The following is a 19,699-nucleotide window of genomic DNA, read 5'->3' as shown; positions in this document are numbered from 1 at the left end:
TTCACATCAGTTAATTTATAAATATGCAAATTGAATTACAAACTAATTTTTAATCATCATGGCTCTTTAGTTATTTTATAGGTCATAGGCACAAATTCTATTCAATATGCTATCTTGCTCTGACAGTAAAAAAAAAAAAGCCTTTTATAAATCAATGATAACTGGAACAATGCCTTTTAGATGTATATTGCAAGGTATTCATAATAGGATACTTCTTCTCCAATAAAAATGATCTAATATTCAATAGATTGTGACATGCACTATACAAAAATCATTTCAGAACAAGCCATTATGGTTTGTCAAATCATACAACAGAAGATACGAGCAACATGAATGAGTGTTTTCCACTAACTGTCCTCTGTATATCCTATTTCTTACTGCATATATGTAAGAAACAGCTAACTTAGGTGGCATTAGGTGGTCTTACATTCCTGTATATATGCTACTGCAATATAACAGCAAATACATGCGCTATTTAGTTCTTTTGTGAATTTAAAGTAACAAGGTCATGTCATTAAAAAAGCAAAACCAGCCAACCAACCAACCAAATAAAAAAATATGTGATCATAAAAACATGGTTCTGGAAGAGTTTAAAGAGTCATCTAGGTAGATCTGCCACTGGATGGAAAGGAACATAAATTATGCAAATTTGAATGACCACCCTAGTATTAGAATTAGAATATACATATATCAATCATGATCCCCTTCCTCTGGAAGGCAAGTGAACTAGCTAAACTGTGGTTGTACTCTTACAATGGTAGTTTTTAATATAGCCCAAGTGTTTCTACTACTTCTCACTTCCACTATTTCTCACCGTGGGTGAGCCAACTCTGAAGACGGTTGCTAATTCTGCAACTCATATCTGAAACTCCACCAGCAAGTGTTCTAGAAGAGCCTTGAGGGATCTTCGCTCTCCAAGAGAGAAGCTCCCGAGAATTCTAGGTCTCCCCTTACCATCCATTCCTATGATCTCTTTAACATCAGCGTTGGAAAGAAATTCAATGTAGCCTGTGCTCAGGGACTTGGGATGACTATTCAGGAAAGCCTAGGCTGCTGGAGCCAGATAGAATGTCTTAAAGTGTAACATAAAAAGGGCTTTGAAGTTAGCTTCTGCTCACTAAACCCTGAAGGTGACTTTCTCAAGTATCAGTTGACCTACAAATGTTCTTTTACTGCCAAGAGCCCGCACAAACCTCCTATGACCCCAACATTTGGGGAAAAGGGAGAGGGGCCATTCCTGGAAGACATTTTGCAGTTTGTGCATTGTATTCCAACATTGCCTGGAACTTGATAGCTCTTCGAGAGAACAGCTACAAGACTTATAAAGCTGATACATGGCTCATAAAAGAATCTTACTTGGAGGTTAACAATGAGCAATAGCAGATGCATAGACAGGGAGATCTCTGCAGATGTAACAAAAGCCTTACTGTAAAGACTAGGTAATCCTGACAGACCAGTGAGGGTCACAGAAAAAAATAAATGAACATACATTTTGCATGCCAAAACAAACAGATAGACAAAGGGTAAATGGGATTGATACAGAGACACCATCTTCAGAGAGAGGCAACCTACATCCAAATCCCAGCTCTACTACTTACTATCTCTGTAATCTTGGGGAAGCTTCTTAGAGTCTTGATAGAGTTTGAATCTCCTGGTCCCAAAATTGGAATGGAAGTTAGGGTTAGGAAGACAACACACACCAAAGCACCTTGCTTCATGCCGGTCATTTGGTAGGGGCTCAGCAAAAGGTAGCCACCCCCATTTTCTTGTTTGTTTGTTGTTAACTACTTAGTAATTGTATGAAGTACATAACTTTTCAATAGTTTAGGTTCTGTCATTTGAACTAGTGTTTTTGTTTTCATTATGAAGTAATGAACTGTAGACAGCTTCTGGGTGTTGTAGGAGAGAAACCTGAAAAACAAACACCACACTGATAATTGCTATAGAGGTTCTAGCTCCTTTGGTAGGCAGACCTGGTGAGAAACTCCCTCCATGGTGCCCCAGTAAGACCCTGGAGGGTCAAATGGGTTCTATGAGACAGAAACAGAAGGCAAGAGAATGTCCCCCTCAAATTCAATGCCAACAATTTGAATCAATCTGCTTACTTTTCCCTTCAGAAGTTTTCCGCAAAGGGAAAAGTGAGGAAGGCCAGCAGGACAAAGGCAACTTCTGAGGGGAAAGAGAACAGACAGCACCAAAGATAGGGATCTGATTTTCACTCCACACTTGCCAGATCTCTGTGAGCTTAAGAAAAATACTAAATCTTGCTAAGCTTGTTTCATTATCTTAAAAATAGAAATAATGGCAGCTACTTTGGACAGTTTTGCACTGGTTGGCCAGAGCTGCCATGTCGAGCTGAAGGCACCCTTTGAGCACCGAGGAAGTAATAATAACTCATGTGTACAGAAGGCTCACCATGTTTGGGATATTATGCTTCGCACTTCCCATTCATTTCATCATTAATGCATAACTCAACAAAGACTTCTCAAGTCAAACTCATGCCCTAGCCAACAACTGTGCTAAACTTTAAAAAATCATCAGTGAACAAGGTAAGCAGAATCTCTGCCCTCTTCATGTTCAGGAGATGGTCTAGTAGGGAAGAAACACACTTCACAGATAACCTCACTAATAAATAGTGAGTTAGTAAAAGGAGTGGATAATTGACATTTAAGCTGAACCTTCCAGAAGAGATTACAATGGCCAGTAAGGAAGTTGTCCCAGCCTCTATGAGGGTTCAGTATACAGAAGGAGCTCCATGCATATAAAGAACAAAAGGAAGCCCATGTGGCCAGAGCATGGTGAGCAAGTGCAGGGGACTTGAGATGAGGAAGGACAGTAGATTGGTCTTTATCCTGAAAGCAACGGGCAACAGTAAGAGAGCTTCAATGAGGGATGAGCAAGATGCTGCGTGGACAACAGACTAACGCAAAAGAAGAATGGATGTGGACAAAAATAGTCCCACAATTCCAGGCAGGAGCTGGTGCTCACTTGAGACTGAGTAGGAACAACAGAGATGCTGAGAGGCAACAGAGAATAAGATCTCATATATCCTGTGATTTCCATGTCAGCACATAAATATTAGGTATCCTATAGGAGTCAAACATTATGCTAGAGTCTGAGGACATTTAAGGTTTAGTGGAAAAGAAAGCTGCTAAAGAAATAAGCATGGTGATAAATCTGAAACTAATAACTAGGATGCGTGCCAAAAGGAAACAACAGAGTGATAAGAGAAAAAGCAGCAGAATTACAGTCTGGTTATCAAGAAAAACACATTTAGTAGGTCAAATCCACGGGCCTCAACACTTCATAAGGTGTTATTTTGAATTAATTCGTTATTATTAAATACAACAGGTGATGGTTAACTTGATGTGTTAACTGGGCTAGGCTGTGGTACCTAGTGGTTTGGCCAAACATCAGTCTAGATACTGCTGTGATGGTATTTTTTAAATGCGACTGGCATTTACACTAGGACACTCTGTGTAAAGCAAATCTATATAATGTGGGTGGGCCACATCCAATCAGTTGAAGGCATAAGGAAAATATGCAGGTTTCCCAAAGAAGTGATTCTCCTCCACACTGAAATATAGAAATTACACCTCCACCTCCAGTCCGTTGCCCTGCCGAATTTAGTCTCAAGACTACATATCAATGCTTGCCTGAATTTCACATCAACTGTTACCTGACTCTCTCTACCCTACCAGCCTGCCCTACAGATAGATTTGCTAGTCCCCACAATCACATGAACCACTATTTTAAAATAAATCTCCCTCTTTCTGTCTCTCTCTCTGCATATACATTTATTGTATATGTATTATGTATGTGTATATTATATATGTATTGTGTAATACGTAGAGACAGAAAGAGAGAGAGTTTATTTATTGGTTCTGGGTTCGGTTTCTTTAGAGAACCCTGACTGATCCACAAGCTAATATTACTTACATCAAATCATATACAAAATTATAAAATAATAAAATGTTGTGCAGCTACGTAGTAGATGGTACATACCGTCATTCAGGTCTATATTCCATATTAAGTAAAATATACTGATGAAGAACCAAGGACCAATTGTCCATTATTTTTACAATCTTTACTGAATGAAAATTAACATAATATTATCCTTCCAGGAGTTATTGCTAAAAAAATAAAATGGTAGGGAAACTTGGATGGCTCAGTTGATTATGTGTCCAACTCTTGATTTTGACTCAGGTTATGATCTCAGGGTCATGAGATCAAGCCCCACATCAGACTCCATGCTCCATGAGGCAACTGCTTGAGATTCTTTCTCTTCCTCTCCCTCTTCTCTCTCTCTTCTCCAAATAAAAAAATAAACAAATAAATCCTTAAAAATAAATAAATAAAACTAAAATGAATTTTAAAATGGCGGTGCTGTTGGTAAGTTATATACACTGAAAAAGAGTTATAAATTCTATTTAACATTGAAAATTATCTAATTATTTATGTCTCTTTATATTTAACTTCCAGGAAACACAAAGTAAAAGTGGTCAATTACAGTTATAATACTGTCGTCTATTTCTTGCACATTTACTTCTTTGTGTAGGTGTTCTCAAATCCCTCTTTCAGAAGCAAGTAGAGCGCAAATTATAAACAGCTTTGCCACATCCACTGTGAGAATGAAGACCATTCTCAGCAATCAGACTGTCGACATTCCAGAAAGTGTCGACATCACTCTGAAGGGACACTGCTATTGCGAAAAATCCCAGAGGAACCCTGAGAAGAGACTTCAATCACATCAATGTAGAACTCTGTCTCCTTGGAAAGAAATAGAAGAGGCTCTGAGTTGACAAGTGATGGGAAACAGAAAAGAACTAGCTACTGTCTGCACTGTCTGTAGTTATATATAGAACATGGTCACGGGCATTACACTGGGCTTCCATTACAAGATGAGGTCTGTGGAGGCTTACATTGTTATTCAGGAGAATGGTTCTCTCGTGGAAATCTGAAATTTCTTGGGTGAAAAACACATCCACAGGGTTTGGATGAGACCAGGTATCGCTTGTTCAGTAACTCAGGAAAGGTGATTTAATTCTTGAAGGAAATGACACTGAACTTGTATCAAACTCAGCTGCTTTGATTCAGTAAGCCACAACAGTTAAAAACAAGGAGAAGAGTCTGGCAGGTTGACGAATAAGATCTAAGTTGTTCAGCTACAGAAACAGAAAGATGCCGAATGATTTTTCAGACGAATTTGTGGTATTTTAAAGATGCGATAAAAGCTGTATTGATCTGATTTTTTTAAAGCAAATCATAAATAAATGTAAGAACAACCACAGTGAAGACAGATGGGGCAAACACACAAAATGCCATACGTTGCACCTTTGCTTGGGTGGCCCTCCTCAGAACCCATCCTGGCCCTGTTACATGCCTGCATGAAATAAATGCACAGGCTTGAATACCAAGCCAAAAAAAAAAAAAATTATCATTAACTGCAGATTTAAAATCGGAAGTAAAGACAGCTGCCTTCTCTAAACTGTGAGACCCAAAATGAACCACAGGCATTGGGCCATCACCGCTGACTAGGGAAGAGTGACCAACAGTATTTGATTTCATGAAACTTGCTTGTCCATGGGCAGAGCCATTCTTCATTCACATATCACAGAACATCTTATTAAGCCAACTTTGGTCCTTACGTCACAAAAACTCCAACAAATACAACTACCTACTGTGATCCATGAGGAATTAAAACAGGTTTCCAGAAGAATCCAACTGATACTCTTCTCCAGAAATCATTGGGATTATCTTTCATCCCCCAAGTGCATTGGGTAAATACAAGGTTGAGATCTTTCCAGTTTTCAATTCACCCTGATTTGAGCTACTGCTAAAAACTGCCCTGAGAGTAAGTCCTTGCCTTATCTTGTATATATGTCTTTTGATGATATCCTTGATCATCTAAAAAGAGGTGTAGTAATTGAAAATCATCTTTTAAAATAATCTTTGCATGGTGCTCGAGCCCCTCTATCTGCGAGGACTTAGCCCAGCCTTTCCCTAAAAGGTTCAGATTCAGTGGCTGGTCCCCAGCCATGGAACGTGGTCTTCTGAACTGTTATCTTACAACTGCAACTAGACCCAAGGTTACAGAAGAGGAAATCAGATCGCCACATCTTTGTGGTTCAGGAGCCAGGCGGTGGTTCCATGCCTTCGATGAAAGGAATCAACAGACACCTTGCACAGAAATCTCCTCTGCCGGATGACTTTTGCACTGCATCCCAGAATGCTCATTTTAAACTCAAAGAGCAGGGATGGCATTTGTAAAGGGATGATGCTCCTCAAACCCGTAACACAGGCCTTATAATGACACCAGACTGCTTCCGGCACCGTCAAAGGAAAGCAAATTCCTGCTTCTTCCCTCTGACCGGCTGGTTGTCCTTGATCAAAAATTACCTTCACTGCCCATCATGTTGTTAGTGGTTAAAACTCACCATTTAAATTGTAAGCCGCAAAATCTAAACGGAACTGCATGTGTGATCTTTGTCACCTCATTTTCATGAATGGAAAAGAATATTCTGACACAAAAATTGCATACTTAATTCTAGCTCACCCTCTCTGCTGACCTCCATCCCACACTGCCTTGGGTTTATTTCCTCATCCATCAGTGGGTCAAAGTAATTTCTGCTGTATTCATTTCCTGTGGAAAGTACATGAAGTAAGGGTCAGCGATTATTAGAAGCACATGAACCGAAATGTTAATTTTGAAATCGACACCAGCACAGAAGGGCCATTTTGGCTACTTTATAAGCTTAATTTTTGTGCAAGTACTTCCAGGCCCTCCCTTTTTTGTAATTATCATCTTGCAAAAGGTCAGAAAAGGTAATTCAAGAAACAAGTTCACGCTATCTTTCGGTTGCTAAAAAATTAATGAGAAAATGATCCAATGTAGACTTTAGAAGAATCATAATAACAACAACAACAAAAAAGCTTAAGTAAAATTATGTCGAGGGTATACTCAAGAAACAGACATTGTTGGATCATAATGATGTTTAGGGCTCACTGATCTTTTTTTTTTTTTTTTTTTACCCGCGTGTTATTATCGCTCCCCGCACGTCTATTGTGTTATTTCCAGAATTCTGTCGTCGACTTAGTAGTGTCTTAATTATGAGAAACTGTAAGCAAAATTTCCATGTTGACAGTTGGATACAAAGAAAGAGGGGGAAAGTGCCAAAGAAAGAGAGAAAGAAGGGAAAGAGGAAGGAAGGAAGGGAGGGAGAGAGAAGGACAGGAGACAAAGAACAAGAAAAGAAAGCGAGAGGGGGTCCTGCTTGCAGATCTTTTCTGCTCTGTCAACTTAAGTTACATGAATGGAAGATACAAATGATGCCGTCAGAAATTTTCTTCAATACACATCCACGATCTCAACAAACAATCCCCAAATCCTCACTTTTGCATCTCTCACTTACCTTTGTCCTTGTCTCCACAATCAAAATGTAGCATCGAATAGGACCCTGTAATAGAGAAAAGGGTCTGTTATCAATTTTCCAAATCTAGTTTCATACTTCCTGCAGCCTGAAATGTATATGTCTGTTGCCAGCAATTTGCATTCAGGAAAATATAACCTACTCTGACGATAATTCGAGTTGCCTCAAACGCTGCAAAAGAAATAAAGCATCCGAGACCGGAAACAACAATAACATTGCAAGTACTGTTCTCAGGAAAGGGTTAACGTACACCAGGTATACTGTGATACCCCCTAGTATATTTGATGTAGGATCAAAAATAATCCAAACAGCAGCTCCTTTTCCAAGACTAAATGGAATTTTGATATGAACCGAGGTTTAATTTATATTTCTGGACTGGCACATTTTTGCTGTCAGGCTCTGTTCTATCAACGTAGTAAGTACAAGAACTGAAAATCTGCTTTTCCTTGAGGTCTCAATAAAGAAAAAAATAAATGAGTTTCATTTTTGTTACTTTATCTGTCAACAACTACTAGGCTGGTATGAATCTTGGCAGTATGTAATCAAAGTCTTATGTACTGCAATAACACAGCCATTCTACTTCATTCATGTAATTGTTTTGGGTTTTTTTTTTTTTTTTCCTCTCTACCACAAAGCACGGTGCCACGGTAAGCGCACTCTTCCATATGCTAGCAAAATAATTCGCCTATACTAAAGCAAAAGTGGCCGTGCATTTCTTATGATTATCACGTACCAGCAGCAGTCAACGATGGGAACTCAGATCCAGCCTACCCACCCCCCCGCCCCACTTCAAGCCTAGATTCTTTGTCTACTGAAATGTTAGTAATACCGAGTTAATCCAGACCTTGGAGAAAGAAACAGAGTGAAGTCGAAAGGAGCCAAAAGTCTGGAGAAGTTTATTTGGTCTGTAGGTTCTCAGGCCATTTGCATCCCTGTTGTCAGCTGAGAAATGAGGGTCCCGCCCAGCTGTGCAAGAAGGAGGCCTGAGCACAGGGAGCCCCTAGGCCCCACATCACCCCCCAGGGCTCCTTGCTTCCACGAGCAACTGGGAGATGGGCCCCCAGAGGTCTACGTATGGTTTCGACATCTATGCAAATCCTTCCTCCCACATGCAGTCGGGCTGAGGCACACATGTAAGTTATAAATGCCACTCCTGGGGTGATTTATGTTGTGCTTCACTTTCTGAGATATGGCAAATAGCATTTCTACAGGTAAGGCTTATGAGGAGTCTTTACAAAGAGGCAATCCACTGATTCCCTTTAAGCATCCCAAAAGCTACACTGTATCATATCATATCATATCATATCATATCATATCATATCATATATAATTAATATATTTAATTCACATTTTTCTATAATTCACATTTTTATGATTCTATATTTTTCAATAATTTGTATATTTTATGTGACTCATTTATTTTTACAGCTTATGTATTTTCCACTATATTTCACATTATGTTGTGCATTGTTTTACATGTATATTATACTTGTTTATTGTCTGTCTCCCCCACACACAAAAAATCAAAAACTAAAACTTTTTTTTTTTTTTTAATTCAAGTAAAAGTTCTCCATGAGGACAATGACATTATCTCCTTGTTTACTCCCTCAGTGGCTAGAAGTGTGCCTGGCACACAGAGGTACTCATTATACGGGAATTCATTTGTTAAATAAACCTCTCTTGGAAACCTAATGCAATACCAAATTCTTTCCTTGTCTAGATGTTCTATCTTGATGAAATGAGCAATTTTTTTTTGCTCCCACCCCTTTATTCATCTCTTCCTTTCTACTCCCTATTCCTTCTCTTTTCTTTCTAGACCCCCTTCCCTTTGCTTTTTTAACTGAGTGCTTTCTAGGAGCCAAACATCGTGTCTGGATTTCAAAAATGAACAAACGAAACACCATTGGCCCCAGGCCTCAGAGCACAGGGAGCCCAGAGAACAGCGAAAGGAAGCAAAAGCATTCTGGTAAGATTTCATACTGTGGTAAAGGATGGAGTTCTGTTCATAGCAGGAGCATCTAGCCCACGCTGCGGATTTCAGAGAAGACTCCCTGGAGAAACTGCTATCTGAAGTAAATTTTGAAACTTCCTCACTAGTCCCATAATTGAGTTTAACTCGTGTGTTTTGGTTTTTAAGATTTTATTTATTTATTTGAGAGACAGAGACAGAGAAGCAAAGGAGAAAAAGAGAAAGACAAGCCGACTCTGTGGGGAGCTCAGAGCCCAACCCAGGGCTAGATCCCACCACCCTGAGACCCGGCCCTGAGCTGAAATCAAGAGTTCAACGCTTAACTGAGCCACCCAGGCGCCCCTAACTCATGTTTGTGTACAAATTATTAAGTTGTACAGTGTCACTTCATGCTGGTATGATGTTCCATATCTACTCATTTGACCAGTATTTAGTAGGTGCCTATTATGTCAATATGTCAGCGAAAATATGCTCAAAAATCCTTCCCTTCACAGAGCTTACATTCTGAGAATAGAAGAATAAAATCAAATGAATATGTATATTTTACAGGGTTTTTTTTGGATAGTGATTTGTAACATGGGAAAAAAATAAGAGCCAGATAAAGATGATTATGCCACCCAAGGAGGAGTAGGGGTCACATCTCTTACATATGCCTTTGTTTCAAACTAAGAATGAGAACTCAGGATTAAATCACTATATTCTCAAGACTATGGAGACAGTAAAACCATAATGTTTATGATAATTTCAAGTACTTATAATTTATATATGTATTTTTATAATTATGCATAATTTATTCATGAGTAATTATAATACTTAAAATCTATTATTTGTAACTTATAATTTTGCCCATTTCTTGCTTTAACATAAATCAGCCTATGAGTCAGATAAGAATGTACTCTAAAAAAAAGAATCTATTCTAAAATATCCAAACAATTCCTCCATTTTATTGGTGTATCTTGCCCCGATAAACCAATAACTTAAATACAGTAAGCAGAGTTTAAGACAGTAAGGCACATGGAGCCTATTACAAATTTTGTAACAAAAGATTTCATCTTAACACTAGCCCCTTTGTTCATGTTTCATTGGATAGTGTCAGGATTTAATAGAGTGGGATGGTTTCAGAATAAGACGTCTATTACCAGAAGGTAGGTTACTAATAGGATAAATTTCTGCAAGTGCCCTAATCATTCAGAATATGCTTTTGGATATATCTACAATCATCTCACAGGAAAATTAATAGACCCACTGAGAAATTCAAAGTAGGGCATTTAGCTATGTACATACAACAGATTTTAATTTGGCTGATATTTAACTGTTTGTGATATTCAGATGAATAATCTGACAATTGCATATGCAAATATATATACATTAAAGTATGGCTCTCCATTGAAGCAATTGGATGCGATACATAAATTAACAAATCAATATATTGGTCTTGTAGATACTCTAGATACTCTTATTTTTATTTCCAACTTCCTAGAATTGGCTGTTCTATGTTTGGAATCAGCATCAGCTCATGTATTTCTTGGGCTATTTTTTACTGAACTGGGGGAAGAAAACACATGTACTTACCTCTGCCCTTCCACACATATCAGGTTCTCCTATCATTTAACTCAGAGCAGCACAGAATGTAATCAGGGCTTTTACTTAAATTACACCGAACATGAACTTTGGTCAGGAAATCCTCCAGTGTGCACCCATGCAGTTCCTTGGGGGCTGTAAGAGCGAGAACGAAATTGCCCACCAGAGGAAGGTTAGTGTGAATCATGGAAGTGTCTTGGCTCAACAAGGCAATCACTTCCTTTCAAATCAGCTATGTTCGCTCCAGAGGAAGAAAATCTGAATGCATCTATCTGTTCCTTGGGAGGTTTTTATTGACTCCATTCTTGTCCTCTTCCTGTGAATCCACCTGCTTCAGCTCAGCCTTTTATCACCAATCATCATGCTGTCTGTAATATACTACAAGTTAAGTAAGTTAAATAAACGCAAGGCTTGCGTGTAAACTAAATAGCTAACTAAACAGTTTACATTCTATGGTTATAACCATGCGTCTGAACACTTTTATGTTTACATTTTACAAACTAGAATATTCTCCTGAAGTTATTCCTTTTAAAGGCGTGAAGCCTCTATAATTAAATTTGATTCCCATGAACATTACGAATAAATTTGAGAAAACTTCCTATTTTCCCCTCTTTGAAAATCCAATATGAAGAACTCAGGTTTAAGTGTCCACAAGGCCGGACAGTTTACATATATGTATGAAATATAAATGTGGAAATTAGAGGCTGTAACAGAATATAGGAACTGGGAACTACATCAAATTCAAACACGCTCCACCATACTAAATCAGTCTAAATACTGTTTTATAAAGTTGATTTACAAACATATTTTAAAGGCAACTAAGGATATGAGAAGACTTCTTATTATGATAAAGAATCGTTATCTTAAACCAAATTCTTCATTATGCTAAATATTTAAACAAAACCCAAATAAACATCAAAAAAGGAAACCTAATGACAAAAACTCAAAGTATGACTCAAATGTTCACTATCAATATTATTATTCAACATTCTGCTGGAAATCTTGGCCAAAGCAGTTAGAATAAAAATAGAGCTAAATTCTTGAATATAATATATTTTATATAATTATTATTTTAAGATAATATTCTTTCCTATCATGAAAACATGAGATTTAACCAAAAAACTTTTAGAACACAGATGACATTATTGGCTAATTTCTTGAAAATTACCAGATAATCATTAGAATCATTAATTTTTCGGGACACCTGGGTGGTTCAGTCGGTTAGGCATCTCCCTTCAGCTCAGGTCATGATCTCGGGGTCCTGGGATTGAGCCCAACTTGGCGGGCCGGAGAGGGTTTCCACTCAGCAGGGAGTCTGCTTCTCCCTCTGCCGCCCTCCCCTGCTCGTGCTCTCTCTCTAATAAATAAATAAAATATTAAAAAAAAAAACAGAATCATCAAGCTTTCTAAATACCAGTAATAGCCACTTAGAAGATAATGAGTATAGAAAGCCTACGCCCATAAAAAAAGCTCCAGAGAGCTCTCAAAAATTAATTTATAGGAATCCATAGGTGGTCATCAAGAATATTCCTCTTATTCAGAAACTCATACTAAAAGACATGAATTTTTTAACAACAGTTAAAAACAGCAAATTGAAACCATTTCCTTTTTCTTCTTTATGGAAAGGCTAACTTGTGACAATTGCTTGGCTGCGGACACTATATTCCAGAATTGGTGCCCTGCTGGACAAATTAGCTTTCTTAACTGCTTATTCTCACTTCCTTCCCAAATCTTGTGGGTATTTGAGATATCAGTGATTTGAAAATCTAAATAGGGTAATAGTTGAAGTTTGCTAACAAGTACTAATTAATTGAGCCATATTCTTTCTTCCCCTAAGGCCCTTCCTCATGGTAAATTACGAGGCATCTTAACTTTCAAACCACTGGAGTGTTGTTGAGTGCGTAACTGCTGCAGGGCTTTATCCCACAGCACCCCAAGGCACTGAGGCATCATGTGCTCCTCTGGACCTCAAATCCTCAGAGTTAAAGTGTGTCCCTAAGTAGCTAACTTCTAAACAGGAAGATCTTTCCATTACTTAAGTAATGATGATAATTTGAAGGTTAAGTATAAATATATTATTTTTTTACACATGTCTAAACGTCCTTCCAAAAATATCAAAGTAGGTTTCCTTTTTTTTCTAGTTTGAAGCCTGGTAATTTTATTCTACATAAAAAGAAATCGATGTATGTCGTGCGTAATATTGCCTGTCAAATTAGCATGTACCTAAAATTAGGCATCAATCACCTTTTAATCTTTTTTATTATGCCTTCATTCTCTTAACAATATGTCTTCCTCCTATCATGGATTATTAGATTTTGTTTAAATAATCTTAATTAATACTCTTATCTCTAAAAAAAATCTGGTAATGTATAGACATCTAAACTTTGTCTCATAAAGTGTAGGGTTCAGGAATTCCCCTGGTTTTTTAGTAAGATTTTTGGTCAATTAATCTGAGAATGACTCAGGAAAATCATATTTTCTGTTAAATTCTCTTTAATAGAAAACAAAGGTGATCTGTAGGAAACTCTAAATGGAATTATTTGGAGATTAAGGACTAATTTATACAAAAATCATAAAATACTAAAGTCATGAAAAACTTTTCTAGCAAAATTGTTCCTAAAATGGTAATGCAACTATTGAACTCTGGTCAACATGATGACTTACGAAGCTTGGAATTTATATAAAATTTCATTGATATAGTGTAATTTTTTATTTTGGTAGAAAAATACATCTTTTAAATTTCACTGGGGGCACCTGGATGGCTCAGTTGGTTAAGCATCCGACTCTTGACTTTGGCTCAGGTCTTAATCTCAGGGTCATGAGATTGAGCCTCTCATTGGGCTCTGCTCAGCACAGTATCTTCTTGAAATTCTCTCTCTCTCTCCCTCCCTCTGCCCCTCCTACCTGCGTTCTCTCTACCCCCCCAAAATATATAAATAAGTCTTTCAAAAATTTTAAAAATAAAATTTTACCAAATATTTCAGAAAATGTGGGTAAACAATGTCTAATGGCTAACACACTGCATCTCTAATCAGAAAACATTGTTCTCTCAGGTTTTTTTTTTTATTATTATGTAGCTGTTCATAGTAGGAAAATAATTGGACTTCTGTAATATCAGCTATGTGATTTCCGGTCTAGCTTTTCTATGATTCTAAAATCCTTAACCATACTTTTCACTGTCATATAGATTCCTGTGCTCACATTTTTATTTTAAGTCTATATAAATTTCACTGGCATGTACATAAATCCAGTGGTTTAAATGTGTGAATCCATGTCTCATCAGTGAACTGGAGTAACAAGGCAATATCTCCCAATGTTAAAATCATTCTTAGAAAAATTCTTATTCCACTCAACTATGCATGACAGGTTTTCTAAAATATTATTTTACAAAGTCATCTATTGGGGGTTTCACTACATCACCTTGAAGAGAACATTGAAAATAATTGTGTTTGACAGCTGGGAAAGCGTTAACCCATGCTTTTAATTTTAGCATTATCAGAAGTAAGAAAAGGCAACACAAATAGACATTCTGCTGATTTCCTGGGCGAATCTGTCTGATTAACTGGACTTAATCAGTTCCTTCTGAAAAGACAATAAATTAAACTTTTCTTATTCTGTGGAAATTCTTGAAACTCAAACATCTGATTAAAACGCTCTATCTCCAACTGGACATTATTCTAGAATTCTATTACCTCATTAAAAAAAATACAGGAAGGTAATCCTAAATTGATTTGTGTTGATTTGGAACTGATAAGATAGTTCATCTTTCTTATATCTCTGTAAATGCTTTCTTTATTTATTTCAGAAGGAAGAATGCTTTCCTGGGTGTTTATTTTTAGCCTTTGAAGTCAATGAAAGAGATTCAAATCACTTAGGAGCCAAATGGTGTCTACAGACACAAATCCAGGTTAGTTCAATAAACCTAAAGCAAAATTTTTCCTGCATATTTCCTTTATCATAATAACAATTGAAATGTCTCAAAGCAAACAATATATATTTTTGTAAATGTTCTATAGATTTCATATAACACTTGTTTCCTATCTTAAGGGAAAAATAGCTATAAGATCAAAACAGTTTTATGCATCATCACTTCTAAAATAATCTAGATTATGGAGGTGCCTGAGTGGCTCAGTTGGTTAAGTGTCCACTCTTGATTTCAGCTCAGATCAGAATCTCAGGGTTGTGAGATCAAGCCTCAAGTTGGACTCCCACTGAGCCTGCTTAAGATTCTCTTCCTCCCTCTATTCTTACCCCTTCCCCTCCCAATTACACAGCTCATGCCTGTGTTCTCTCTCTCTCTCAAAAGTAAAATAAAATAATCTAGGCTATGTGCACTGTGAAGAAAAACAATTCTCCTCACATATTTGCTCAGTTTGAATTATACACTTAACACACATACTTATATGTTATTTTTAGTACAAATTTTTGCATAAGTGTCTTTTTAATGGCCACACCAATCTGAAATTAGGTTTATGGTCACATTTATAACCTTAATCTGGGATTTTTTTAAGCTCAGGTACAACTGTGTTGGATTTCCTACCCTCATTTCAAACTATCCTTCATTTCTTCTGGAAGGATCTAAGGATCTAAGGATCACATGCTCAAACTAATTCCCCTCAGTGTCTTTGGAATATCCATTATTTTCTTTCTTCACTGTTCAGCCTTCCGCTTTGCTGCTGCCTAGTCTTCCTGTTAATTCCAGAGCTGCTGCTGGGGCCACCTCAAGTGAACACTGTGCCTCCAACCCTAATTTCTGTTACTCTGATTATAGATCATGGCATGCTATGTAGGTCTCCAACACCTTCTCTGATTCTGAACAAACTTTGGACTCACACCCATATCCACCCCACGTACCACTGACAATGTCAAGTGAAGAGATATATACATCATCTTTGCCTACATGGTATTCCTCTACTTTACACAAATTAGCGGGTAGAGCCACTGTGATCCTCAACAACTGACAGGGATCTCAGCTTTTATTCCAAGCCCCTCTCCCAAAATCCAAGAATAAATGCCTGGAAATTAGATCATGGGACAATATGATTGGCAAGCACTATATTATAATCAAAATCACCCTTCCTCTCTGGCCCTGAGCTATTGGCCTGACATCAAGCTTGTGTGACCAACTGTCTCTTTCCTTGGCATTAACCCTTTCCTAGAGGTCATCTTACTTTTTTTTTAATGGAAATGCAACAAGTGAGCCAGTCAAATCCCAGCTGAAAAGAGCTTAGCAAAGTTTGAATTTAAGATGAAATTTCATTGATATAGTTATAACTCTTTAATCTGATGACCAGAAAGTAATGTTTTACATTTGCACCTAATATTTAAAGGAAACTATGTTTTTTTAATTTTAAAAAGTGATTTCTGTTGAACTTCTAAGATATTGACATCACTGACCTATCAAAAATCTATCTGTATTAGTATTGTTTTGTTTTGTTTTGTTTTGTTTTTCACTAAAAAGCTATGTTCATTCTAGGCTTCTTGAAACCACAGATCCTCAGATATGCTCAGTCCTAGGCTGAACATACTTGAATTAACTAAACTGGGATTCCATTTACCTACACACACACACACACACACACACACACACTTTCCTTCTTTTACTCATACTTCTGGAATCACCCTATAAATCATGCTATTTATAAAATAGAGGTGAAACTCTTGCCTGAGAAAATATTGCTTTTTTGAAAGTACCAGATTAATCTGGATTAATTAATCATCATCTCAAGAGTTGCCCTCAATGTGACTTTGCTGATGTAATATGTTGCATGAACGTAGAGAACTTCCACGTCTGCTGTGTTTGTTTTTGTATTTCCTGTATGTAGTATAGTGCTTAACAAATGGAAAATGCTCAGTTAATACGCTTTTCAGTAAATGAGGAGGAGGAAATGGAGAAATACATAAAGCACTTTTCATTATATATATATATATATATATATATATATATATATATATATATATAACTCCTAAGCAAAATATTGTATAAATCATTTTATATCCAACTAATCACACATAGACCACTCCTATTTTTAAATTGTCCTGATGTTATTAACTATAGGATGTGGTCAGTAAATAATCAAAGACATAGGAACTATAAGGGACAGTTATCAGATTTTTGTTTGATTGATTTGTGTTGCTCTCTTGCATCTGTTTCCCCTCCCTAACAGCATCCCAATTTCCTGGTTCACAGTGTGTATCATCTTGATGGTCCAGTAATTTCAGATTCCTGTCTCCATATACAGAAGCCAGGGAGGGCTAACAGGACCTACTTGTCCTGCCATGATAAAACCAGGAGGCAAGCAAGTGATCTGAGCATGGCCAACCCAATAGTCTCCCCTAGAACTTTGGGCAAGCGAAGCAAGGATGGAAAGAACACTAGAAATAGCTTCCATGAAAGGCAGGGATTAAAAGGAAAGAACTTACCAAGTGCAATGAAATAACTCACCACCAGCGGAACTGTTCTGTCCACTTTCATAATTTTTTTCCTATTTCTCTTCTAAATCCTTTCCGTAGCTTTTTCTCACATCTGTCCCACATTTCATTTTACTGCCATTTAGACTTCAGGCATTCTCTACCTATTTAGTGCCACTATATATTTAGATTATTAAATATTCCCTTTTGACCCATCCAGCCCTCAAGCCCTTGTTAGGGTCAGAACCTAAGCTGACTCCTCTCTCTTTTGAAATTCTAAGCAGTTTTAGGTTCTCTGCCACTTTCCCTCTTCCACTATTATAATTCTGAATCTCCCTTTCTCAGAAGGCTAATCATCATCAGGTCAGAGCATAGCAGGCAATGAGCAGAGAGGATGATCTGGGATCAGAAAAGCAGTCAACACCTACAAAGCATAAGTTCTGGGCAAGATGGAATAAAGGACATGTGGCCACAAATAATCACATATATTCTTCTAACGCTTTTTTTAAAATTATCTAAAAGGTGGAAATGTATTCATATTTACTTAAAGGATGATCATTTGTGCTCATTTTAATAACACTGTGGGGGGAAATATCTAATTACTCTTTTACCTAAGTAATCAAGTTGGTAAATGACATAAATTCCCTTTTCTAAAAATACTAATAAGAAACAGTGTCCTATAATTTTTAGAAGTTTCTAAATTCACATATTTCACGTATTCTTCTTCATTCAAAGACCATAACATTGCACACTTCATGTGTAATCGAAATCTTTTCTGGAGACTCTTCCAAAGGCAAGCACACAGGATGGATTTGAGTAGAGATGCAGCAAATAATTTTTGTTAAATGTTGACTACGTTCCAGAAGACAGATGGTATAATACCTACCTATGTAATGTCTGGCTGGTTTTGTCAGGATGATAATAAATCATTTCTGGATTTTCCACCTAAAGTTTCTTCTTTTTTGTTCCTTCCACTCTGCTGTACTTTTGGGTTATAAAATTTTCTCTCTCTCCATTTTCCAGAATCAGGCCAACTATCACTCATGACAATTACTACCTTTTCATGCCCATCCTCATCTTCCAGATATGGGCATAAGCCCATAGTAGTAGCTCTCGACCCCAGCTGCCCATCAAAATGCCTTATAGAAGATTTGGAATATAGACCTGCTCAAGAGTCATCCTGGAGATTATAACTGCCTAAGGATCACCAGCTCCCCAGATAACTCTGATCAGTAGCCAGCATTGAGAAACACTACCACAGGAACATAAATTCTAGTTTTAGGGATATATCAGAATGCTAAATCAACATACATTTACCTAAGCAATTATACTCTCATTATAGAAACTCCTACATACAAAACTAACATCAAGGTAGTTGGCATTTGGAGTAGGCCTTCTTTAAAATCATGGCGAAGTTACTAATTCCTGGTACCTAGAACTCACTTGGCTTATCTCCAGGAATATCCTTTGTATCCAGACTTTTCTATGTCATAGAAATATTGTTAGGGGCACCTAAGTGGCTCCATTGGCGAAGCATCCAACTCTTGATTTTAGCTTAGGTCATAATGTCAGGGTGATGAGATGGAACCCTGCATGAAGCTCCACACGCAGCGGGCAGTCTGCTTCTCTCTCACCCCCCCTCTCCCATGCCCCTCCCCCAGCTTACAGCCACACTCTCTCTCTCTCTCTCAAATAAATACATAAATCTTAAAGAATGATAAAGAAAGAAATGATGTTAGAAATGACAAGTACGGGATCCCTGGGTGGCGCAGCGGTTTGGCGCCTGCCTTTGGCCCAGGGCGCAATCCTGGAGACCCGGGATCGAATCCCACATCAGGCTCCCGGTGCATGGAGCCTGCTTCTCCCTCTGCCTGTGTCTCTGCCTCTCTCTCTCTCTCTGTGACTATCATAAATAAATAAAAAATTAAAAAAAAAAGAAATGACAAGTACATTTGAGACTTTGTTGGGAATATTATATTATGGATCAATATTGGTTAAGCAGCATTTTGGGGGCTGAGATATTATAGTTCTCTAAGATTTCCTCAAATTCTACCACACAGATTTCAATGGCTAAACCTCCAGGTCTAGGTAGTTATAATCACATTGCTCAGTACCAGCCACCAGGCACGTATGCCTATGGAGCACTAGAAATAAAGCTAGCTCGCATTAAGATTTGCTGCTCTCTCGCTTGGAACATGGAGGTGGTATCCAGTCATCTTGGACCACGCAGAGGGGAATGAGCTCAGGGATTACAAAGCAATGAAATAGAAAGTTCTAGAGCAAGGATAAGCATCTGTTCTCATGGCCT

General features: G+C 37.6%; 1 protein-coding gene across 1 annotated transcript in view; it reads right to left on the bottom strand.

Moving 5' to 3' along the window:
* Positions 1 to 19,699, bottom strand: part of LOC144306479 (uncharacterized) — a 329,755-nt gene that overhangs the window by 262,825 nt on the left and 47,231 nt on the right. Inside the window, exons 5-6 of the mRNA XM_077885883.1 lie at positions 7,413 to 7,457; positions 6,557 to 6,643 (exon numbers count right to left, since the gene is read on the bottom strand). Of these exons, the coding sequence (XP_077742009.1) occupies positions 6,557 to 6,643; positions 7,413 to 7,457 (132 nt within the window). The remainder of the gene's footprint in view (positions 1 to 6,556; positions 6,644 to 7,412; positions 7,458 to 19,699) is intronic.

This window comes from Canis aureus, chromosome 37, assembly GCF_053574225.1.
Source record: "Canis aureus isolate CA01 chromosome 37, VMU_Caureus_v.1.0, whole genome shotgun sequence".
NCBI classification, from domain to species: domain Eukaryota; kingdom Metazoa; phylum Chordata; class Mammalia; order Carnivora; family Canidae; genus Canis; species Canis aureus.
Note: the sequence above shows the minus strand (reverse complement) of the source record. Positions and strands in the feature narration are given on the sequence as shown.